This window comes from Apteryx mantelli, chromosome 2, assembly GCF_036417845.1.
Source record: "Apteryx mantelli isolate bAptMan1 chromosome 2, bAptMan1.hap1, whole genome shotgun sequence".
In the NCBI taxonomy this organism is placed as follows: domain Eukaryota; kingdom Metazoa; phylum Chordata; class Aves; order Apterygiformes; family Apterygidae; genus Apteryx; species Apteryx mantelli.
The window spans coordinates 104,235,527-104,254,775 of record NC_089979.1 but is presented as its reverse complement, the minus strand read 5'-3'; the positions used below and the strand labels follow the sequence as shown (position 1 = coordinate 104,254,775).

The following is a 19,249-nucleotide window of genomic DNA, read 5'->3' as shown; positions in this document are numbered from 1 at the left end:
ACTTCTCTCTGTAGTAATTAGATTTTTAAATACTTATCTATATTAAAGCGTTGCATAGTGCCAACAGGCTAAAGATTCACATCACTTAAGAAAAAGCGATTCCTGTCTCACAAATCACCAATTTATACTGAAATACTTCTGCTTTACACTCACATAAATGAACAGAGAATGAGATTTATAGCTGGTTTCTTTCCTACACATGCAACGGTCAGCTCTCTGCTGTGAATTACCTGTGGGTTATCCTGAGCTTTACCAGGTCATCTACAATGTTATCATCACACACAGCGCATGAAATCAGGAAGCTTTAGGAAATGATGCATACTAGCACAAATATGAATTTGACTGAATATGAACTTTCTGATCCTGAATATCAAGGCCTGTTAATGAGGAAAACGATGCTTGTTCAAGAAGCGTTAAGGTACATTGGAAACATCAGGGTGCTGACTCCAGGAAAGCGAGTAGAATCAAATGAAAATCTATACAATAAAAAGCCTTATATGCAAAGACCATGGAAGCCATTCCCACAGTCAGGCTTGATATTAAATGCTGGAAATAAAAGTAGGCAATACCCAAAAGCTTCAAAACTACCATGCCAGATACGAGACAGCAGATGCTGACTGTTACATTAACACTGTATTTAAATTACAGTATTTTGAACATATAGCAGCAGGCAGTAATGCAAAGGCAGATTTTTGTTTTGGCTTACAGTATGGAAGTGTATGTATAAGAAAACTTCATGGAACTGTAATTTAGGAAAAAAAAGAACTAGAACAAGAAGGTATATAGAGTGAACTGGTTAACCTATATAACTGTATACAGGAACAGCTCAACTGCTCCCCAAGCATTAGTGCCACCTGAAGAATATATGTTGCAAGCAACAAAAGCTCACAGGAACGCTGCGTGGGGGGGAGGAGGAAATATTCACTTCTTTACAAAATATTCCACTGCTTAAAAATCTTGTAGCTGCTCTTGGCCGGAGGATCACAGTGACCTCTCTCTCTTCCCCATCCCACCCGCCTTACAGCAGTGTATTTATGCAGCACATCAGCCATGCAGCAGAATACTTTGACTCCCCATTAGTACGTGGAGCAGTCTTGAGCATTTACACCACATTACTCTGCTTTTCCATTTAGGCTAAATTACAGTCACGTGTACAAATAGGGAAAAGCAGCTCCTCTCAGACAGGCAATTAAATAATCAGACTGCTTAATCTTCCTGTAAGAAAGCTGTTAGAGGTGTTTTTTTTGTTTTTTTTTTTTTAATAAAGTCACTCCCATGCATGTACTTTGACCTGAGTAATACTCTATAGTCTTCACAAACATGCATATGCATTATACTATCATATGAGTAATATGTTAATTAAAATATTTTAGTGTTATGTATGTGTATATGTACATATACAATAAAAACACAAGTAACATGTCTGCCTGTATCTTACAGGCTATATATACATACACACACACTGCATTGAACTAAACATTTTCCATTTTTAGGTTTTTATATATATATATATATATATATATATATATAAAACCATTACACAATTCAAAACTGTGGCCAAAACTTTCATGTTAGGCTGTCTTTTCTTGGGCTTTTTTACTCCCACAGAAACCTGCTGACTTTAACTTTAGTGCCTTCTCTTTCAGACAGATGCTTAATTCTCCAGGAAAGACAAGACCTCACCTTGTCTCGATAGTTAGCAGAAAGGATTCACAAATGGAAGTGGTTATTTGGAAGTTTCTTCTTCATCTGCTCAAGAAAAGAGGAGCCTGAACTGTCGTCAGCTCATACTCCCCTCTCAGAAATGCCTGAGATGCTGATACCCAGCAAGGGAGCTTCTGGGGATCCCAACACGATCATCCTCACGCCCAGCGGGTCCTTTCCTGACATCTTCCCTGAAGTTCTGCAAACCTCACTGTCAGCCCCAAAGTCTTAACTTTCTTCTGACCTTCAGTCAGCTGCTGGCACTGGACGAGGAGAGCTGAGCAGAATAGGGCACCTTCACACATTAAATCACTGTTTTGGGCCCAGACAGGATTTTGGAGGGGGTTCTTTCGTTTTTGTCACATCTTAGAACAACACAAACTCACTTTGTCAATACAATCGTGCCTAAAAAGGACAATCACTGGTATAATTGTGTCAGTGAGCAGGAACGTTTTTTTCCTCCACAGTTAAAAAAAGGGGGGGTGGGGGACACCACAAAAATCTCTTGGTGCAGACTACGGCTCAGGATATGCATATCATTTTTATCCTCATCTATACTAGAAAATTGAATCATTTTTACCAAATTAATAGGGTTAATTAAAAATAAATAAATAAGAAGGATGTATACTTCAACATGGGGAAAATGGCAGCTTGTAGATGCGCACATTTAGATAATCATTGGTTTAAGAAAAATAAATAAATCGTGCTCAATGTAAACTAAAAGCTAGACAAGTCCATAGTACTGCCATAGGTGAAAGGTGCTGTACAGACTGCATTCACTGCTGCTGCCTACAGGGAGTAAGCAACACAGGTGGGGGTGGTTGTGGGGGGGAATGAGGACAGAGGAGCAGGTGGTGGTCAACTAGACTAGACTTTCAGATAGATTTCAAACATTTCTTAACAAGAGGCTTGGATAAAGGGAAGTTTCATCTCCTAAATAAATGGCACTATTCTGATAGCTCTTTGATTTTCTTCCCCCTGATCTTTTATTTATTCCCATTCCCCCGCTTGGCTATCACTTAGCACACGTCACTTGTTATTCACAATTATTCAACCATGATTTAGGGTATGATTCAGTCACAATCTGACCTATTTCTGACTGCAGTCAATGGTCAAATAGCTATTAATATTAATGGTGAAAACAGAACATAACTGTGGGATTACTAATGGTGCCCTTTAATGGTGCCCTAATGGTGCCACATTATTTGCTTTTCCTAAGGTTTTTTAGTATTTTTTACTTAATTCTGTAACTAAAATGCTGCCTGAAATTGTCCTGCACTTGTAGTCATTTTTTCATGCTTTTAAAAAAAGATCTGGCAGAAAAATAAGTTTATAAGCACAGTCTATACTTTCAGTGAAACAAATCACCAGTCACACTGCAAATAAATATCCTCACAGCTCCATGGCTTTCCTTTGAGTCACGGGCAAAGAGCAACTACATGCTAGAAACTCTGAATAACCCACACACCCACACTCCATGCGTCCAAAGATCATATCCCAGCAGACATTTGTGGACTTGTTACTAATGATCCAGCTGCTAATTTAGCATCTGCTCTTGTTCTCAAGTTACTAGTAGGTCCCTCCCTATCTACCAACCCTGCTCTGAACGGGTAGTACTCATGCATGGCTTTGCTTCTTCAAAATACAGGGGTATATTTAGAAACAGTAAGCGACTTAATGTGATAAGCGGGAGGCGTAATTCAAGTGAACTAGGTAAATAAAAATCATTCAGACTAACAAAAGCAAACTTCTCAAAACCAAATTATTTTTGATTTGGTCACTTCAAGAAAGATTTGGAGGGGAAAAGAAAAGAAAAGAAAAGAAAAGAAAAGAAAAGAAAAGAAAAGAAAAGAAAAGAAAAGAAAAGAAAAGAAAAGAAAAGAAAAGAAAAGAAAAGAAAAGAAAAGAAAAGAAAAGAAAAGAAAAGAAAAGAAAAGAAAAGAAAAGAAAAGAAAAGAAAAGAAAAGAAAAGAAAAGAAAGAGTTGTGCATATTACAACTTACTCCAGGAAAAATCTCCCCCTCCCACCCAAAAGACAAATTGTTATAGTTTATTTAAACTAGAATTTCTTCACTACGAACCCAAAACATACAACATATGCCATATATTTTCACTGTATGAAAAAAACCTCATATTTTCACAGATATGTTTTTGTTAGAATGGATTCGGATATTAAAATATTAATTTAAGCTTAGCTGGAAAATTAAACTGCCACCAGTAAAGTTCTGAGCTTTCACTCACTGATTTAGCAGATGAAAAAGTCTCTGTTCTTTGTATATCATACTTAGTTTCGGTGACTAAAAGTGAACTCCATGACTTACCTAGTGATATTATAAAGTTACTCAACATTCACTTGTTTTGATTACAAATATGAGGCAAGTGAAAAAAAATTAATGTACTGAAGCACTAAAACGATATAGCTCAATTTATTGAATATGTACATACAAATCGAGCTACTTTGTGATAAAATAATTTAATGCAGTTAAGTATTAAATGCTTTTTAAAAAGGAAAACATTATTCACTATGAAAAATAAGTGTTACCTACTCAGTTCTCCCATTTAAGTATTCACTGAAGTACTACTCTATTAGAATACATTTATATATGCAAACTGTAATAATTGCAGCACATTATGAACTACAGACTGATTTAAACAGAGGCATACTCAGACATAATAAGTGAATTGATGCCAACATTTAGATCTGTAACCAGAGGTCATATGGCTTATTGTCAATTTTATGTAATTATAAAGGTGCATATCAGAATACACTTACATTGTTGAAGCTTGAGAAGAGCTGGAATCAGACTAATTGAGAATGGATGTCATTATAGTCTACCTACGAGCATAAACCTAAGGTTTTAAAAGTGCTTCTTCGAACTTGCCGATTGTAAAATTTACATGTAACCACATAAAAATTGACAAGTATCACTACACCTAGACAGACATACCTGTTCTTTTGTGATAACACATTTTTCTTCTGCAGCACATGAATCCCCGGTTAGGTAAAACTAGCACAAAGAAGTGGAAGGTGTCAGGAAAAAAAGACAACAACTCACAGCCCAAATCAGCTAGCTTGGTTCAGCCCTCTGCACATACCCCCACGCCTGTCATTTAAGGAAAGTAATTTACACAGCTGGGCACTTCTAAACCTTTCTACCTTATCACATACTTAATTGTCTCATTACACACTCTGGGATTCTGCTGGGCTTGGGGCTTTGCAGGCCACTGCCAGCAGCGAGGCCACCACCCGAGTCGTCCAAGTGTTGTTCTGCATAGTGAGTCAGAGCTATGTTCACAGATAGGATTCTGCAGCTGAGGGCTGCAAGGACCGAAAAGCAGAAGATTTTGCAGACGATGACTTGGCCAGAAGATAAGCAACGACAGAGGAAATTCATTCAAGCTGCTTTAAAATGCAACACCAGAATAGCAATAACTGCACTCCAAATACAAATTCAAGTATGTAATTCTCCTCTTCTGTCATGCTGCAAAAATCAGAAACTTAGAAGAGAGAATTTAAAAAGGCTAGAAATAATACACTTCACTACTGAATGGTAGTTTCATTTTTTTCCAAGTGATTTCTCCAAATGATTTCTATTTATTCTGAGTTCCAGGGGATGTGCTTTCAGACAAGTTTAATAAAACCATAAAGACCTGAACTCCTCCTCGTGAAATCCACATGCACCATTGCCAAATCACAGAAACACACCATCTATGTGTCATGAGCACTGAGCAATACAAGACTATATAGAATTTCAGGCAATTAGGTGTCTGCATCAAATGTCAACATGGCTGCACTCTACCATGCAGCAATAAAAATGGATATCCCGCAGTCCTCCTCCTCCTCTGCAAGCATTTTGAGGATCAGAAGCCACCTCACAAATTTGGTTTCAACTCACAGTACCCCTTCCTAAGTAAGGCACACTTGAACAGGACACAGTTATCCATGTACAGCTTACAATCTGTAGCTTGCACTGTCTGTCAAATTATTATCCTCATAAATGCATCTAGCATGTAGACATGTGCTAGCTGTAAACGGACTCCAGACCAATTCTGGAAGGAATGCCACAGCTGTACAACACAGTAGGCATTTGGCTCCAGAAGTAAGATCCCATACAGTAGCATTTATTTTCCATATTAAACAATACATGATTGCACAAAGTACAATTTTTACATCTTCCATCTGTAACTCTGTATGAAATTCAAACATAATTAATTTACAGACAGGTTGAAATTTGCAAAGAATGGTAAAATGTTTATACTTTGCTTTTAAATCTCCAGAAAGCCTACAAAAACAGAAGGATCAAAGGAGAACGTGTATGTCTTTCTAAGAGTAGTAAAGCAGACCAGCGCCAAATACTCACTGTCTTTTATGCTTACCCATTACTACAAAGCCTTGCTACTAAGACCACCTGTACACAAGAACTAAAGAGCTGTGCTTGAAGCATCTACCTATACCCTAAGCCTTCCTTGCATCTCTCTCCCGCAGTTAGTTATAAATATACTGCCCAAAGCCAACACACAGAGCAGCCTACAAAAGAAAGCAGACAACTCCAAAAAAAGGTCTCATGGGGACCTTGCTATGCCTATATAATTTAATTATGAGGAACACTTACTTTCTGCAATAAGCACTATGGAAACTTGTGAACAAATGACAGGTACTTCAGAAAGCATAAAGGAAACATCAAGTCTCAAGTTCACATGGTTCCCAAAGCTTTGTAAGTATTTTCCCAAGTTCTGTATGAATACATATCTGGTTGCTGGAAAACAAGACAAATTTTTCCTCTCTGAAATGCATAAACATACCACAATTGCTTACCATGACATTCACTGTTTTTCTTTCTATACCTGTTGGTGGTATCCTTGGTAAAAGAAAAAAGCAGCGCAGAAAGTTGAGAAAAGAAGTCTCTCTAGACGGTTTTCACTTTAACTAAGGCTTGGAGAAAGCAATTTAATCCAGGAAAACCCCTGCTGTTGATTTGGGGCTTTGTCTTAATATAAATAATACTTATGAAAGATTTATAAACATTTGACTACGGTTGCACCCAGGTAGCCAGGTGCTCAACACAGCACGAGGGGTTTGTCTGCAATCTGAGCTTTCACATTCTGTTTTTCCAAGTAACTCTGCCCTACCCCTTCCTGGCCGAGACGGGAAGACAAACGCGCTCTTCGTGCCAGTGACATGTTCCTTACCATCTGCTCGGGAAAAAAGAAACCACCTAAGCATGTCTTTGCAATTAATCAACAGGCAGAAGTACGAAGATAACCTACAAAAGAAAAGCAATAGGATATATTTTCCTTTTTGAGGCAGCCTTTTTAGGTCAGTCACTTAAAGTGTGTATCTGTCCCAGAGGCTGACGTGTACAAACTCTCTAACTGTGGCAGGGGAGAGCTCTGCCCCCAGTCATTGCATGCTCTGCAATACTCAAGCTTGGCACCTCAGCTCTGCACGCATAGACTATTTACATGAACACAATTTAATATTTTAGATAATGCACAATTGTTTATACTATAATAATAAAGGTAGATGGGAATTTACATTAAAAAAGAGCGACCAAAACCAGTTCCATACACCACTTGGTAAAAAGATTAATTTGCACACGATAAAGAAAATCGGTGCTGCCAATTTCTTTCCAGGTGAATTTAATCTAAACTGTAAAATATAAGGAAGTTTAAGATTCTTTTTCTACTTGTTCAGTACTAAACCAAATTTAAAAAAAAACCAGAAATTATTCTCAGGGAGCAAATTAGTGTATAAATAACTGGCAATGCATTGCAAGCACCATTTCTTTCCAAGTTTCTCTTCATGAAAATCAAGCAACACGGGGAATTTACGGTGCTTTTCATGGCACGAAACCCAAGGCATCTGTATAAACAGGTTTTATACCTGAGGCAGTTTTATATTTGTAAAGCATTTTCCAATAGACCTGGATCTCATTCTTAATAGGAGAAAGTACTGTATTTAACCACCAGAATGCAAAGAAATTTCATTTCAAAATAACTACAGCTAATTTGAGAATACGCAACAATAAACAAAGACAGAGATGAGCAGTATTCTTAAATAAGACTGGCGTAAGGTCATGACAAGTTGTGGGCTTTTTAGGAAAATGTTAGTACAGTCAGGTCTTGTGAAAAGAACAGCGAGGACAGAAACAACTGACCCCTTTATCCTTGAACAATATGGACAACGTATTGTTAGCATTAAAAAGGTCTTTCACTGCAAAACGCTGCTGAAAACAAGGCACTTTGAAGTCTATTATAATATAAATAAACAAAAGCAACTGCAGCTAGAGAAGGGGCGGAAGAATACAGGCACTGAACTCCCCTATACGCATGTATGCACACACACAGAGCCTCGTGCATTACAGAAGAAATAGGGCCTTCGGCAATGAGATACCTACATTTTGTTAGCTTCTTCAACGTAAAACATAGCCCCAAGCCCCAGGAAAGACACAGCAGCGAGGTGCACGTGATCTCGACCACGGCGGTGCCACACAACACCCACGAGGGCAGCACACGCTGGTGCTGTCTACGCCTGCCCGGCGCGGCAGCAAACACCATGATCCCTGCCGAGCTCCTCAGGGTTCACACAACCAGGACCAGCACCTGACAGAGAAACAGCTGAACTCCCCAGGCTCTTCAGCTCCAAAGCAGAATATTAAGACAAAGAGAGGGTAGATGCACCTGCTTCCCCTCATGCTAAAGGGGTCTTATGATTTAAAACTGCTGCAGAGCAGCTGGCAAAAGCCCCTTTTTCAATATCGCATCAAACAATTAACCAGTATTTTTGCTGCACTCCTTTTTCTGACAAGTGCAAGCAGACTCGCCATCTCTGTCCCAAAAGAGCCCAATAAACCACAGGCACAGACAGCCTCCGAGTCTGCCCTGCCCCTATCAGTCATTCTATACAATATTACATTAGCAGCCTTCCCAAATAAATAAATAAATAAAAACATGAAATATCTGGTTTGCTGCCATAAGCCAGGAGGAAAACCTTCAAAATTTAAAGGAAAGAATATATATAGCTGGGGAGAGGGGGAGGGAAAAAAAAAAAAAAGACACTGATTTTTGATCCTGGCATCACTGAGTGCTAAAAACCCACTAAGACAATGCTTTTTAATCACAAAAGAGAACTACTAACTAAAAGCAAATAAATAATTATAATAACTAACAGCTTTCATCCACTGTTGTTTGACTATTTCTGAAGTTCACAACTTGTCTTCCTTGGAAAGATGGGAGCACCAAAAGTATAGTCAATATTCCTTGGAAGAGTAATTTTGCTGGTACCTGTGAGATTGAACACTGGGTAAGTACTAGTTACAGAATAACTAAGCACTTTGTCAACAAGGTATTCTCTTGTTCCTTCCAAATCCTGGCAAGAACCGGAAAGAGACTCTAATTACTGTATTTGCTTAAAAGGTAAGGAGAGAAGCAACTTTACCTTGTTTCATTACCAAGGTAAAGTTGCTTCTCTCCTTACCTTTTAAGCAAATTGATCATTTAAGCAAAGCTTGATCATCAATGTATAGTTCTAGGACTGTGCTTAAATCTGCCTTTCTAGATAGTTTCATAAAGGTTGTATGATCTACAAGCCTTGAATTGAAAGGGAAAAATAGACCAACCCTAAATGTATTATTGAAATCTGCATAGTAACTTTTTATGCTCTTCCTAAATAATGATTTATAAAATCCATAAATCTCTAAATTTAAGATTAAATACAGTTTTGTACTTAGCCATGTAAAAAGTGAGGTATAGCTATTGTCTTTTTTTATTACTTTATAAGTTTGATTCTGGCTTCTTTATCCATCACACATGGATACATCTGTGTTTGTCTCACAACAGGAAAGCTAGGTTTGGTAAGGAGAAAGTGATTTTGTGTTGATACACATTCAGAAATAACAGACTTGATATGAAGACAGCAATCTTTGACTTGCTAATGTCAGTGCAGAAGTAACCATATCTTCTGGTTTATAAAAACTCTTATTAAATTCTAGGATGATGTTGAGGCAACTCCTGGCTTCTTCCCAGCATTTCCCACAACAGGCAAACCTTGGTGAAGGTGAGTACAACACAAAGTCCATGTCCAGGGATACACAGAAAGGGTTCAGGACTCACTAAGGCAGAACCTAGACCCTGTTTCTGTGCCTCTAGACAAGGGACATCTATTCAGGCAGTGAAAGTAAAGCAGCAGTAAAAGAGAAGACAGGAAACGAAAGACTGTGTATGTCTAGAAAACCACAAGATTATGCTCATCAGAAATCATAACATTATTTTAGCACGTTATGCTATTCAATATTGCCGCTAGATGACCAAGCGACTCTCCAACTCAGCACAGGCAGAGAAACAGAGGGAATAAGAAGCAAGCAAAATAATGTCAGTGATTACAACACCAGCTGTTTAGCAACATGATCTGACCTACTTGTAGCTTTATTTAATGACTTTGTGGAACCAGTCACAGGAACACCTGAAGGTGTCAGAATACCAAGATTTTAATGACACCAGAAGCCAAGGACTGGTATTCATACGGAGGAGAAAGTCCCATATAATAGAGGCTTATCAGTACAGCATACTTGCCAGAAGCAATTGCTAGCTAGCACTGAGACAAGCCCAGCTCAAGCACAGAGAGCTGTGCTGATACTGAAACATGAGCTATACCTCCAGGGAAGCCGGGAGTAATTTCTCTGGTATCCATAAAAGTGGAGCCTTGGTACCAAGGACCAAAAGAAGTTACTCAAGGGGAAAAAAAAAAAGAAAAAAAAAAGGCAAGAATCTGGAGTCGCACCAACATATTCTCTCATCAGCATTCAGAAGTGCTGCCGTACCGTTTGGAAATAAAGCGCTGTAACAAGAGAAAAAGAGATAAAAGGAGAACAAAGAAAACAGTTTTTGCTTCAAATTTGGCTCAAACTATTTACTGATTTTGGAGACTCCTTTCATGGAGCTCACGGGCAGAAACAGAAAGGACAATGCGTGTCCTGTGCACAGTAAAAATAGCCATGCAGTGCTTGATGTATTTACCGAGGTGGTGTTTTTGCTGCATGTGCAAGAGATTCACCTTAAACAATAAATAAATAAATAAATAAATAAATAAATAAAAAGGCAGAAAGAGAAGCCAGTGGTACAGTGGTAAAAACAAAAATGAAATAATGTTTTATTATAAAATAACTTGAGAGTTTTCAGTTATTTTTTTGGAATCTACTAAAGCAAGCAAAAGTTAGTTCTTACTATACCCCCAAATAACTCTGCATAAGCAACACAGAGAAGAAAAAAAAAAATTAGTATGTTAAAGGGTCTTGGACAGAGTTCACTACTGTGTTTTCTCCTGCACTGTAAACAAGCTGCTACAGCTCCCGAGAGACCTCAAAAGCAAAGGGGAACTCTCATTGCGGTAGGCACAGGGACAAAAGAAGGGCTTTTTAAACAAAATTCACATTGATAATATGAAACCGCCCTCTCTGTACTTTTTCACTTGTTTCCCTAGAGAAATCAGCTTCAAGCAAGCTGACTCTACGCCCGGCAGATTCTCCATGCAAAGCCCCACGAGACCTTCACACAACCTTAGGAGGCAAACTTCGTCGCTTGTCTCCCTTACATCATCTCTTAACACCATGCGACGCCAGGATTAAGCAGAAACCCAGCACTCTCATCCCAAAATAAGAAACCTCCTTTTCAGAGGAAAGGGGTCTGGCAGACTAATGGAAACAACCGTCAGACCTGGAAGACAGGTACAACTGATCTCCAACAGTGCACTAGTGCTAAGGCCCTGAACCTTCTTTGTTCTCTGTTGTAACAAAACCATCGTTTTCAGGAAAACTCATATCACGTAATTAGATGTACTTCAAAAATTATTAACAAAAAAAGTGATCATATAAAAAAGGTTGTACATTGTCTTAGTATTAAAGACAGCACATGACTGAAAAAAACATTTGAAAACTCAGAAAGAATCTCATCAATTATCGAGGTTACTCGTCTTTAATCTCTGTATTCATACAGTCCTAAAAAAAAAACAAAAAAAAACAAACAAAAGGCATTTAACACTGGATTACAAAAGTAACAACAGAGTTCTACCCTTCTTGCTCAATTTCACAGTAAGATTTCAGTAACAATGGGCTAGATCAGCACGCACTTACCTAAATAAAGTCTGACACACAGTAAAGGAAAACAGATATGGTAAATAAAGAATTGTATACTGCTTACTAGCAGTCCTTGCTATGGACATAAAGAAACACTTATCTGATTAAGTACTTCTGGATTGGTACTTGCTGTCGAACTTTACCATGTAGCTATACTTAGAACACTGATAACAAAAAATGTAATTTTCTTGCTCAGCCTCTATGCCTGTGGTGTGACTTTGCATGGTATTCATTTTTTATTGAGTAAAGGAAGTTCCTACTGTTAGCACCAAAACCCAACATGGCTCAGAAAGACTGAATTTTCTTCTAGTCTGTGTCATGTGCAGAGCTTACTAAGGAAACATCAACTTCAATGCAACAGCTTCAAGAATACCACCAGGCTTATCTTTCTTTGGCTTCTTGCTTGAAACAAAAGGGAAGACTGGACTTCTGGGTGGTCGTGGCAATTTTGTGTAGTAAAAGCCACAGCAGGTTTAATGCTCAATCTTGCCTGCTGCAGAGCAGGCCCATGGAAGTGGGTTTTCCGTAAGCGAGGTCCCTCACTTTTGACACTCAGAAGAAGCTTTAAGACTAAGTTCATCACTGAGCTAAGTGACCAAGATCATCACTGAAACTTGTCACAAGAGACTGCTGACTCTCATCTATGTAATACATTGCAAAGAACACAAAAAACCACAGTTTAACACTCAAATATCAGGTTGAATTTACAGGGCCACCAGTAAGAAATAAAGCTTTTTGTCCAATAGACACTCTCAGCCTGGAAGCTATGGCGATAACAAAGGAACATAAACAGAAAAACTTTCTCAATACCTTTTTTCTACTTCTCTAATTACAACCACTGCTCTGCACACATGCATACTGTCTCATGAAGCTCATTAACTGGTGGGACAACGAAACACTGAAATGACAACATTTCTGGTGCAGAAGCACTAAAAATGGGTATCAGATGCTGTATGTCACAGCTATCACAGCACTGCCCTGCCATGCAGTCTTTGTGACTCACTTTTTGGCATGAATCGAGCCCCTGGCTCATCGCTGACATTGTAATGCTGAAACTATGACAACAATATACTATTCACAGGATCACTTATTTAATGATAAGCGGTCTGGCTCACTGGGCAACTAACAGCTCTGGAAACACTCTGTACATTCAGAAAATTAATATGTTAATAAGGGCCGTAATTTCCATTATCTGGAACTGCAGCTACTTTGAAAAGATCCTTAAATCACAAATTTATCTGAAAACATGGGTTTAAAGTCTTTTTCCATTCCCAACTTCTAGCGCAGAAACTGGCTTCACCCACTCAAAAAAAAAAAAAAAAAATCTAAAGACCCCCGAAACCCTTGCAAGAAGCATTAAAATGTGAGAGCTGTCAACTTCCATGGAAATCACAACAACAAAGCAACACAGAGAGCCGCACTATACAGAGCATAATCTTTGCCAGAAAACCAAGTGTTTACTGATGCTAACAGAGTAGCTAAAGACCGAGCACAGGGAAATACTTGTTAGGGCACTGAATTGCAATGCAGGAGAAGTGAGTTCCTTCCCCAACTCTGCCACAGGCCTCCTGGCTGCTTTCTGAGCAAGCCATGTAAACGTGTCCATACTTTTGCCTATTAAAAAAAAGGGAGTTTCCTAAGTATATTTCTTTAGCCCAAATGAATATTGTTAGAAAACCTAAATTAATGCTTGTAAGGCAATTCAAGTTTGTAGTAAGAGGAGACTAACAAATACTTAAAATGCCATAGATGTCTAAGAATATGCACACAAAAAACTATCATTCCTTCCAGGGCAAAAAAAAAATCGGTTCATTCTGGTTGCTCTCTGATCTGAGCTACTTGGCAAAAAAGCAATACGCCACTTCTCTAGCAAGATTAAAGAACTATGCACAAACCAGCCACGTGTTTACCAAAATGACTTCAAAATAAGTATTTACAAAGTTGTTTTTTTCTGATGGTAAAATAAGTAACATCATCTAAAACTGCACGCAGATCGCTTAAAATTTTAATTCACACACATACAATCGCCATGCACACACACAACTTCATCTAGTCCAGCAGCTTGGAAATTCAATGTACTCAGTGCAGCTGGCCCAGACAGGGTGGCAAGTAAAATCTAGCCCATCAAAATGTAGTGCTATCACCTGCTGAGCAATAAAGTGCTTTTATAAAGATGAGCAATTTGACCCAGATGTAAAGTTACAGGAGAGAGAGCTGGGTGTGTGTGGGGGGGGTGAAATCCAACTGGAATTACAAGGAAAAGACACAAAGAAATAACAAGGAGACATGCTACAGTAGGAAAGAGACAGTTCAGCTTCATCTAACAGCATCAGGAGGGAAAAAAAAAAAGAGTAAGATGGAGAAATATGACGGATATCCACAGGAAAGAAAATAATGAGACACAATTAGGAAATCAGGAGAGTGTAAACAAACCCTGAATATCCTAGAAAGCACAGAAATAGAAGAGACTCTAAGAAGCCAAGAAGCCATCCACTTCATCCCTCAACTCGGGAGCACCACTCACATTTCTGGAAAAAGGAAAAAAAAAAAAAAAGGAGAAAAGGAAGATAGGAGAAATGGGGAACCAGAATTCCAAAAGAACAGCTGGCTGGACTGGACTGTACTGCATGAATCTCGCCATTTAGCTTATTCTTACAATTAGCTTGCTCATCATGAGCAACCCTGAGCTATGAGTCATGACTGGGGCGGGAAGCTTTCCAATACATTAGGCCAATAGTTACGTTCATGTAGAGGTGCAAAATACAGTGAAAATTGCCTTGTTCCATTTTACATAATAGCAAGCACAATTCTTCTCTCACTGTTGCATGAGTTTTATTTAATGCGACATATCTCCACTGACATAACAAGAAATATTTTGGATCCAAACTATTTGTGAGGAGAGAGATAACGCTGGCGGTGGTGCTAGAAGAGAGATTACAGAGAAATTCCTTGCCTCAGAGGTACACGTAAGCAGCAACACCTGAACTCTGCCAGGGTGGTGTAAGCACAAACCAGGACCAAACATGAGGTATAATGTCAAAAGCAGAAGTGTTAGTTTTTGAACTGGCCAAAATAGGAATGTCCAAAATAAATACTACGCTATTAGTCTACATTTCCAATTGAATTCACCATTCTTTGCCATCCGCTATTCTGCGCATTACACAAAAATTTAACATAAAGCAGGTGAAATGCAGGCAGCTTGCCCAGTTTTCCACTTGTTCTAGTTTTTGATTTAAAGATTAAATTACTTCATTAGTTCTGTATATCCTAAATCCTGTGACGTCTGAATGTGAGTTTTCTGACACAGACAGACTAGTGTGCAAGAAATATTAGTATTTTAGTGTTCTATGGAAAACAGCTCTCTTCAGGCTTTTTTAAAATAAGGTTTCCATATAATATGCTAAGTATATGCATACATATGCATAATAAAAACTTTTTTTTTTAGGCTAGACATGCAGTTTCACAAAGTAACCTGCTTAACTGTGTGGACTAGGCACAAAATAATACCAAGAAGTTGCTTGACTTCTTCTTCACCTGATGGTTTGCTTTCCTGAGTTCTGCATGTAAATGTTACTGATGTTTCACAGCCTTTTTCTGAAGTCACTCCAAAGCAGGTGCCACTAGCGTGTGTGCCTGTATTTGCTAAGTATTATTGTAAGGGCCTGTGAGATAGGGAAGGAAGGTGAAGCACAGAAAATAAAGGTCCTACTCATACACACATCTTGTTTAATATAGAGACTTTTCCTGAATCAGGGCCTAACTGCTTTGCCCAGGACTACCCAGAAAGTTTTTCTGTACTCAGACAAAAAAGCACAGAGAACCAAGCCCCTGGTTTCAGGGAGAGATGAAGTTGCTTTCAGTGACAGGTGAAGATGCTCTGCATTTTGCAGGGTCCCTAACAAAGCAGAACAGAATTGACCCTAAAAGTCCTCATTTTAGGCTTGATTCCTCTATGCCACTTAAGACAGACTTATGTCAATTATGCCAAATTATGGTCAACAAATTCATGAACCAGATATTCAAGAAACACAGAGACAGAGGCCTACTTCTGCTCTCACTAATGAAATGAGTGCAGGTGCAGACACCAAGGCACTAGGAAACATTTCTCTCTTCTAGCACCCATTGCACAATTACAGAAGAACAAATTCTCACTTCTGGTGCTGCTACTGCTTTTCTTAAATTCACCTTCATCTTCTAAAATTAATGTTAATTAAATGAAGCACTATGAAGCTCCATAAATCTTCACAAAACTCATGCCTAGCAATTAGTAATAATAAAATTCTTGGTAGAGAAGTCTACAACTATTCTTGAAATTGAGAAATGGGAAAAACCCTGTAGCACCAAGACAAACTACATTTTTTCCTTTATCATTTAAACAAAAATACAGTATCCTACTTTTAAATGTGCAGTTGTCAAGCAGCTGTGTCAGGAAATATATGTTGTCAAATTATCTGCATAAGACACGCAGCAGTGTCATCTTGTCTTCTACTCTGTACCAAATAATACATTAAATTTGGTCATTGTTTAACAAAGGAAACTCTTAACAGAGCTATTAATGATTTACATAGATACAAAACAGCTCTGCCTAAACTTTGTCTAAAATTGTAAAGCCACAGTCATTTTAACCTCTTGCTTTCATAACTGCAAGCTAACCCAATCAATAAGCTAGACATTTATACAGCATTTCTCCTCCCATACAAAGGAATGTACTTGTGCCATAGTCCCCTTAAATTAAACGTTCCCCTGACGAGTTCCATAGGTACAGGTCACCTTTGGATCCACAAGAGAATCAACAATAGATGAAGCTGTCTTCTTGCCACATTTTCCTGGTCCTAGTGGATTTCTTCACCAAATGAGTAAAACCTAGTTAGGAACCAAATACCCACCCGTTTCCAGTGCTAAGGCTAGTAATTCCGGGAATTCAGAACTGTTCCAGCGAAACCATCAACAACAGCGTGGACTTTGCCAGACTGAGAATTTTGAAATTCCAAGAAAACACAACAGTATTTTAACTCTTAACTGAATTAAGATAAAACATACAGTCTTTCCTTGTTAATGTATAGGACAAGGACAGCTTTGCAATCAGGTTCAGCAGGAGCAGATTAGCACCCACATTCGGCACTATATGCGATTCTAGGCGCCTCTAATCTTAAGACTAAATTCTCCTCCTTGTGCCAGGTCAGAAACAAGGTGACTGAAGTTAATGCAGCTACTCTAATTATTCTGTTCATATATGTGTTATCAGAGTCTGGCCATGCAATCCACTTCAAGTTTAAAGTGATAAAACTGACTATATAGATATCATGGACCTCTGGTTAATAAAGCACCTGAAACTTCAGTGAATCTCTCAGGATTCTACCAGTTTTCATCTGAGATGCATTAATAATATGGATTCTTGTTGAAAACTGAAACATTTTAATGAATTTTTTGATACCTAGCAATCAAGATGGGTCTTTCAATCAACATTTCATTTGAGAAGTGATGGTTACTCTTCCAAACACATATGTAAATCTGCATCCCAGATCTCTTCCTCATCAGAATTTTGGAGAACAGCTATATTACTAAATCAAATCTTTATAAGGACGTATAGGGAAGACACATTATATCTATTGCTTTTCTTTAAAAGGTTAGTTTAAAAAGTCATAATCAAATAGACTAATTTTGATCAGAGATTAATCATCTTACAACAAAGCAGCAAGCTATATTATGCTCTGCAAGTTAAAGAAATAACCGTTCGCACAGAGTTTTTATTAATACAGCACTAGCAGTGACATTTTCCCTTCATCCATCACTCCCTGTTCTGACTAACTTTTGAGTCACGCCCTGGAAGACCTCCCATTAAAAACAGAAACTAAGGAAATTAAACATATCAAAACTACTGTAGTCTATCAACATGGACTTTAAAACTGTTTTCTATTTAGTTGACAATGAATTTATGACATAAATATTATAACTAAAAATGAAACAGAAAAGCTTCTGAACCAATCACATCCTTTTTTCAATATGCACATAGTGTGAAGTAGAGCAGCAAATTGCTATGAGTAGACAGTGCAGCTCTTAAAACTTGCCCAGCTTCTCCTCAGAAAAAAAGAGACCACTTGGGACTTCACCTTGGTGCTGCTTTTAGTGTTTAATTAGTGGCCCGACTAATTTGCTACTTTATATGCTTTATTTATTTATTCTTTTTCTTTTAAGAACCCCAAGTCCACAGGTGATTTACACTAGGGTGACTACCATGGGTCCGTTAGAGCTATTAAATAGGTGTCTGTCACCAAAAGGCACTAGAAACTTTAAACAGCAGCCGACATGCATGCCCACGACCTCAGCAAGCACTCAGGGGCGGTGGAGGGTCTCGGAGGAATCTCCAGATGTCAGAGGGGCCCGTCCAGCACCGCGGTCTACTGACTAAGTCTTAAAAAAAAATTGGCATTTTTAATTTGAGAATGCCAACGGGTTTTGGTTCCCCCCCTCCCCTCTACCACGACCAGGCAACGGGGGTAAGGAGCTGAAGGCCGAATAAGCCTTTCGAAGGCTTCTGGCAGCTGCATATTGCCACACACCCAGACGGGCGCACGCACGAGAGGCCGGAGGCCGCGGGCTGCCCCCGCCGCCGCGGCCCCGCGCACCTCCTGGCTGCCCCCGCCGCCGCGGCCCCGCCGGCGGCTCCCAAACCCCACGCGGGACGGGGCCGCGCGCAAGGGGCAGCGGTGCCAGCTGCAAATAACGCGGCCTCGCCTCTGCGCCGGGCCAGAGAGCACCCGACCAAGGCAGAGGTTGCAAAACAAACCAACCAAACAAACAAAAAAACACAAGAAAACCCACAAACACTTTTCCAAGTGCTGGTCTTGACTACCGACCAACCGCAGCAGGGTTACTGCAGAAAGCGACAGGGCAAAGCAAGCAGCGCTCCTTCCACGGAGGGGGGAGGCACCCCAAAGCATATCCTTGCTCCGCTTTCTGCCCCGGCAGGGCCTGCCCTGCCCTCGCCCGGCCCGGGGGGCGCCTTACCCGCTGGGGGGCTTCCCGGCCCCCGCGTGCACCAGCGTCTCCATGGGCGGCCGCCGCTCCGCACACGGTCCCGGTGCGCCAGCGGGGCGAAGGTCGGGGAGCGGGGGGGGGCGGGGCGGGGGAGAATTTAGAAAAAAGAAAAAATAAGAAAAGAAAAAGGAGGATAATGATTAAGAACCGGCTTCTTTGCCCCGCTCCGGCCGCGCTTCCCTCTCCTGCGGCCGCGCCGCCCCCCGGAGCAGGGGAGGGCAGCGACGTCCCCGCTGGGCGCCCCCGCGGCAGCGCAGCAGCGGGCGGGAGCCCCTGCGGGCCAGCGCCGCGGCACTCCGCGCACCGCGCCCGGCCCAGCCAGCACCGGCCCGCCGCCGCGCCGCGCCGGACCCTCCTACCTGGGGGAGGGGCGGAGG

The 19,249-nt window shown here is 40.0% G+C and overlaps 1 protein-coding gene across 2 annotated transcripts in view; it reads right to left on the bottom strand.

Moving 5' to 3' along the window:
- COBL (cordon-bleu WH2 repeat protein) overlaps nucleotides 1–18,935 on the bottom strand; it is a 160,749-nt gene extending 141,814 nt beyond the window's left edge. For both annotated transcript variants that reach the window (XM_013952796.2, XM_013952797.2), the window contains exon 1: nucleotides 18,843–18,935. In XM_013952796.2, the coding sequence (XP_013808250.2) occupies nucleotides 18,843–18,886 (44 nt within the window). In that variant the 5' untranslated portion in view covers nucleotides 18,887–18,935. The remainder of the gene's footprint in view (nucleotides 1–18,842) is intronic.
- Between the last annotated feature and the right edge of the window lie 314 nt (nucleotides 18,936–19,249).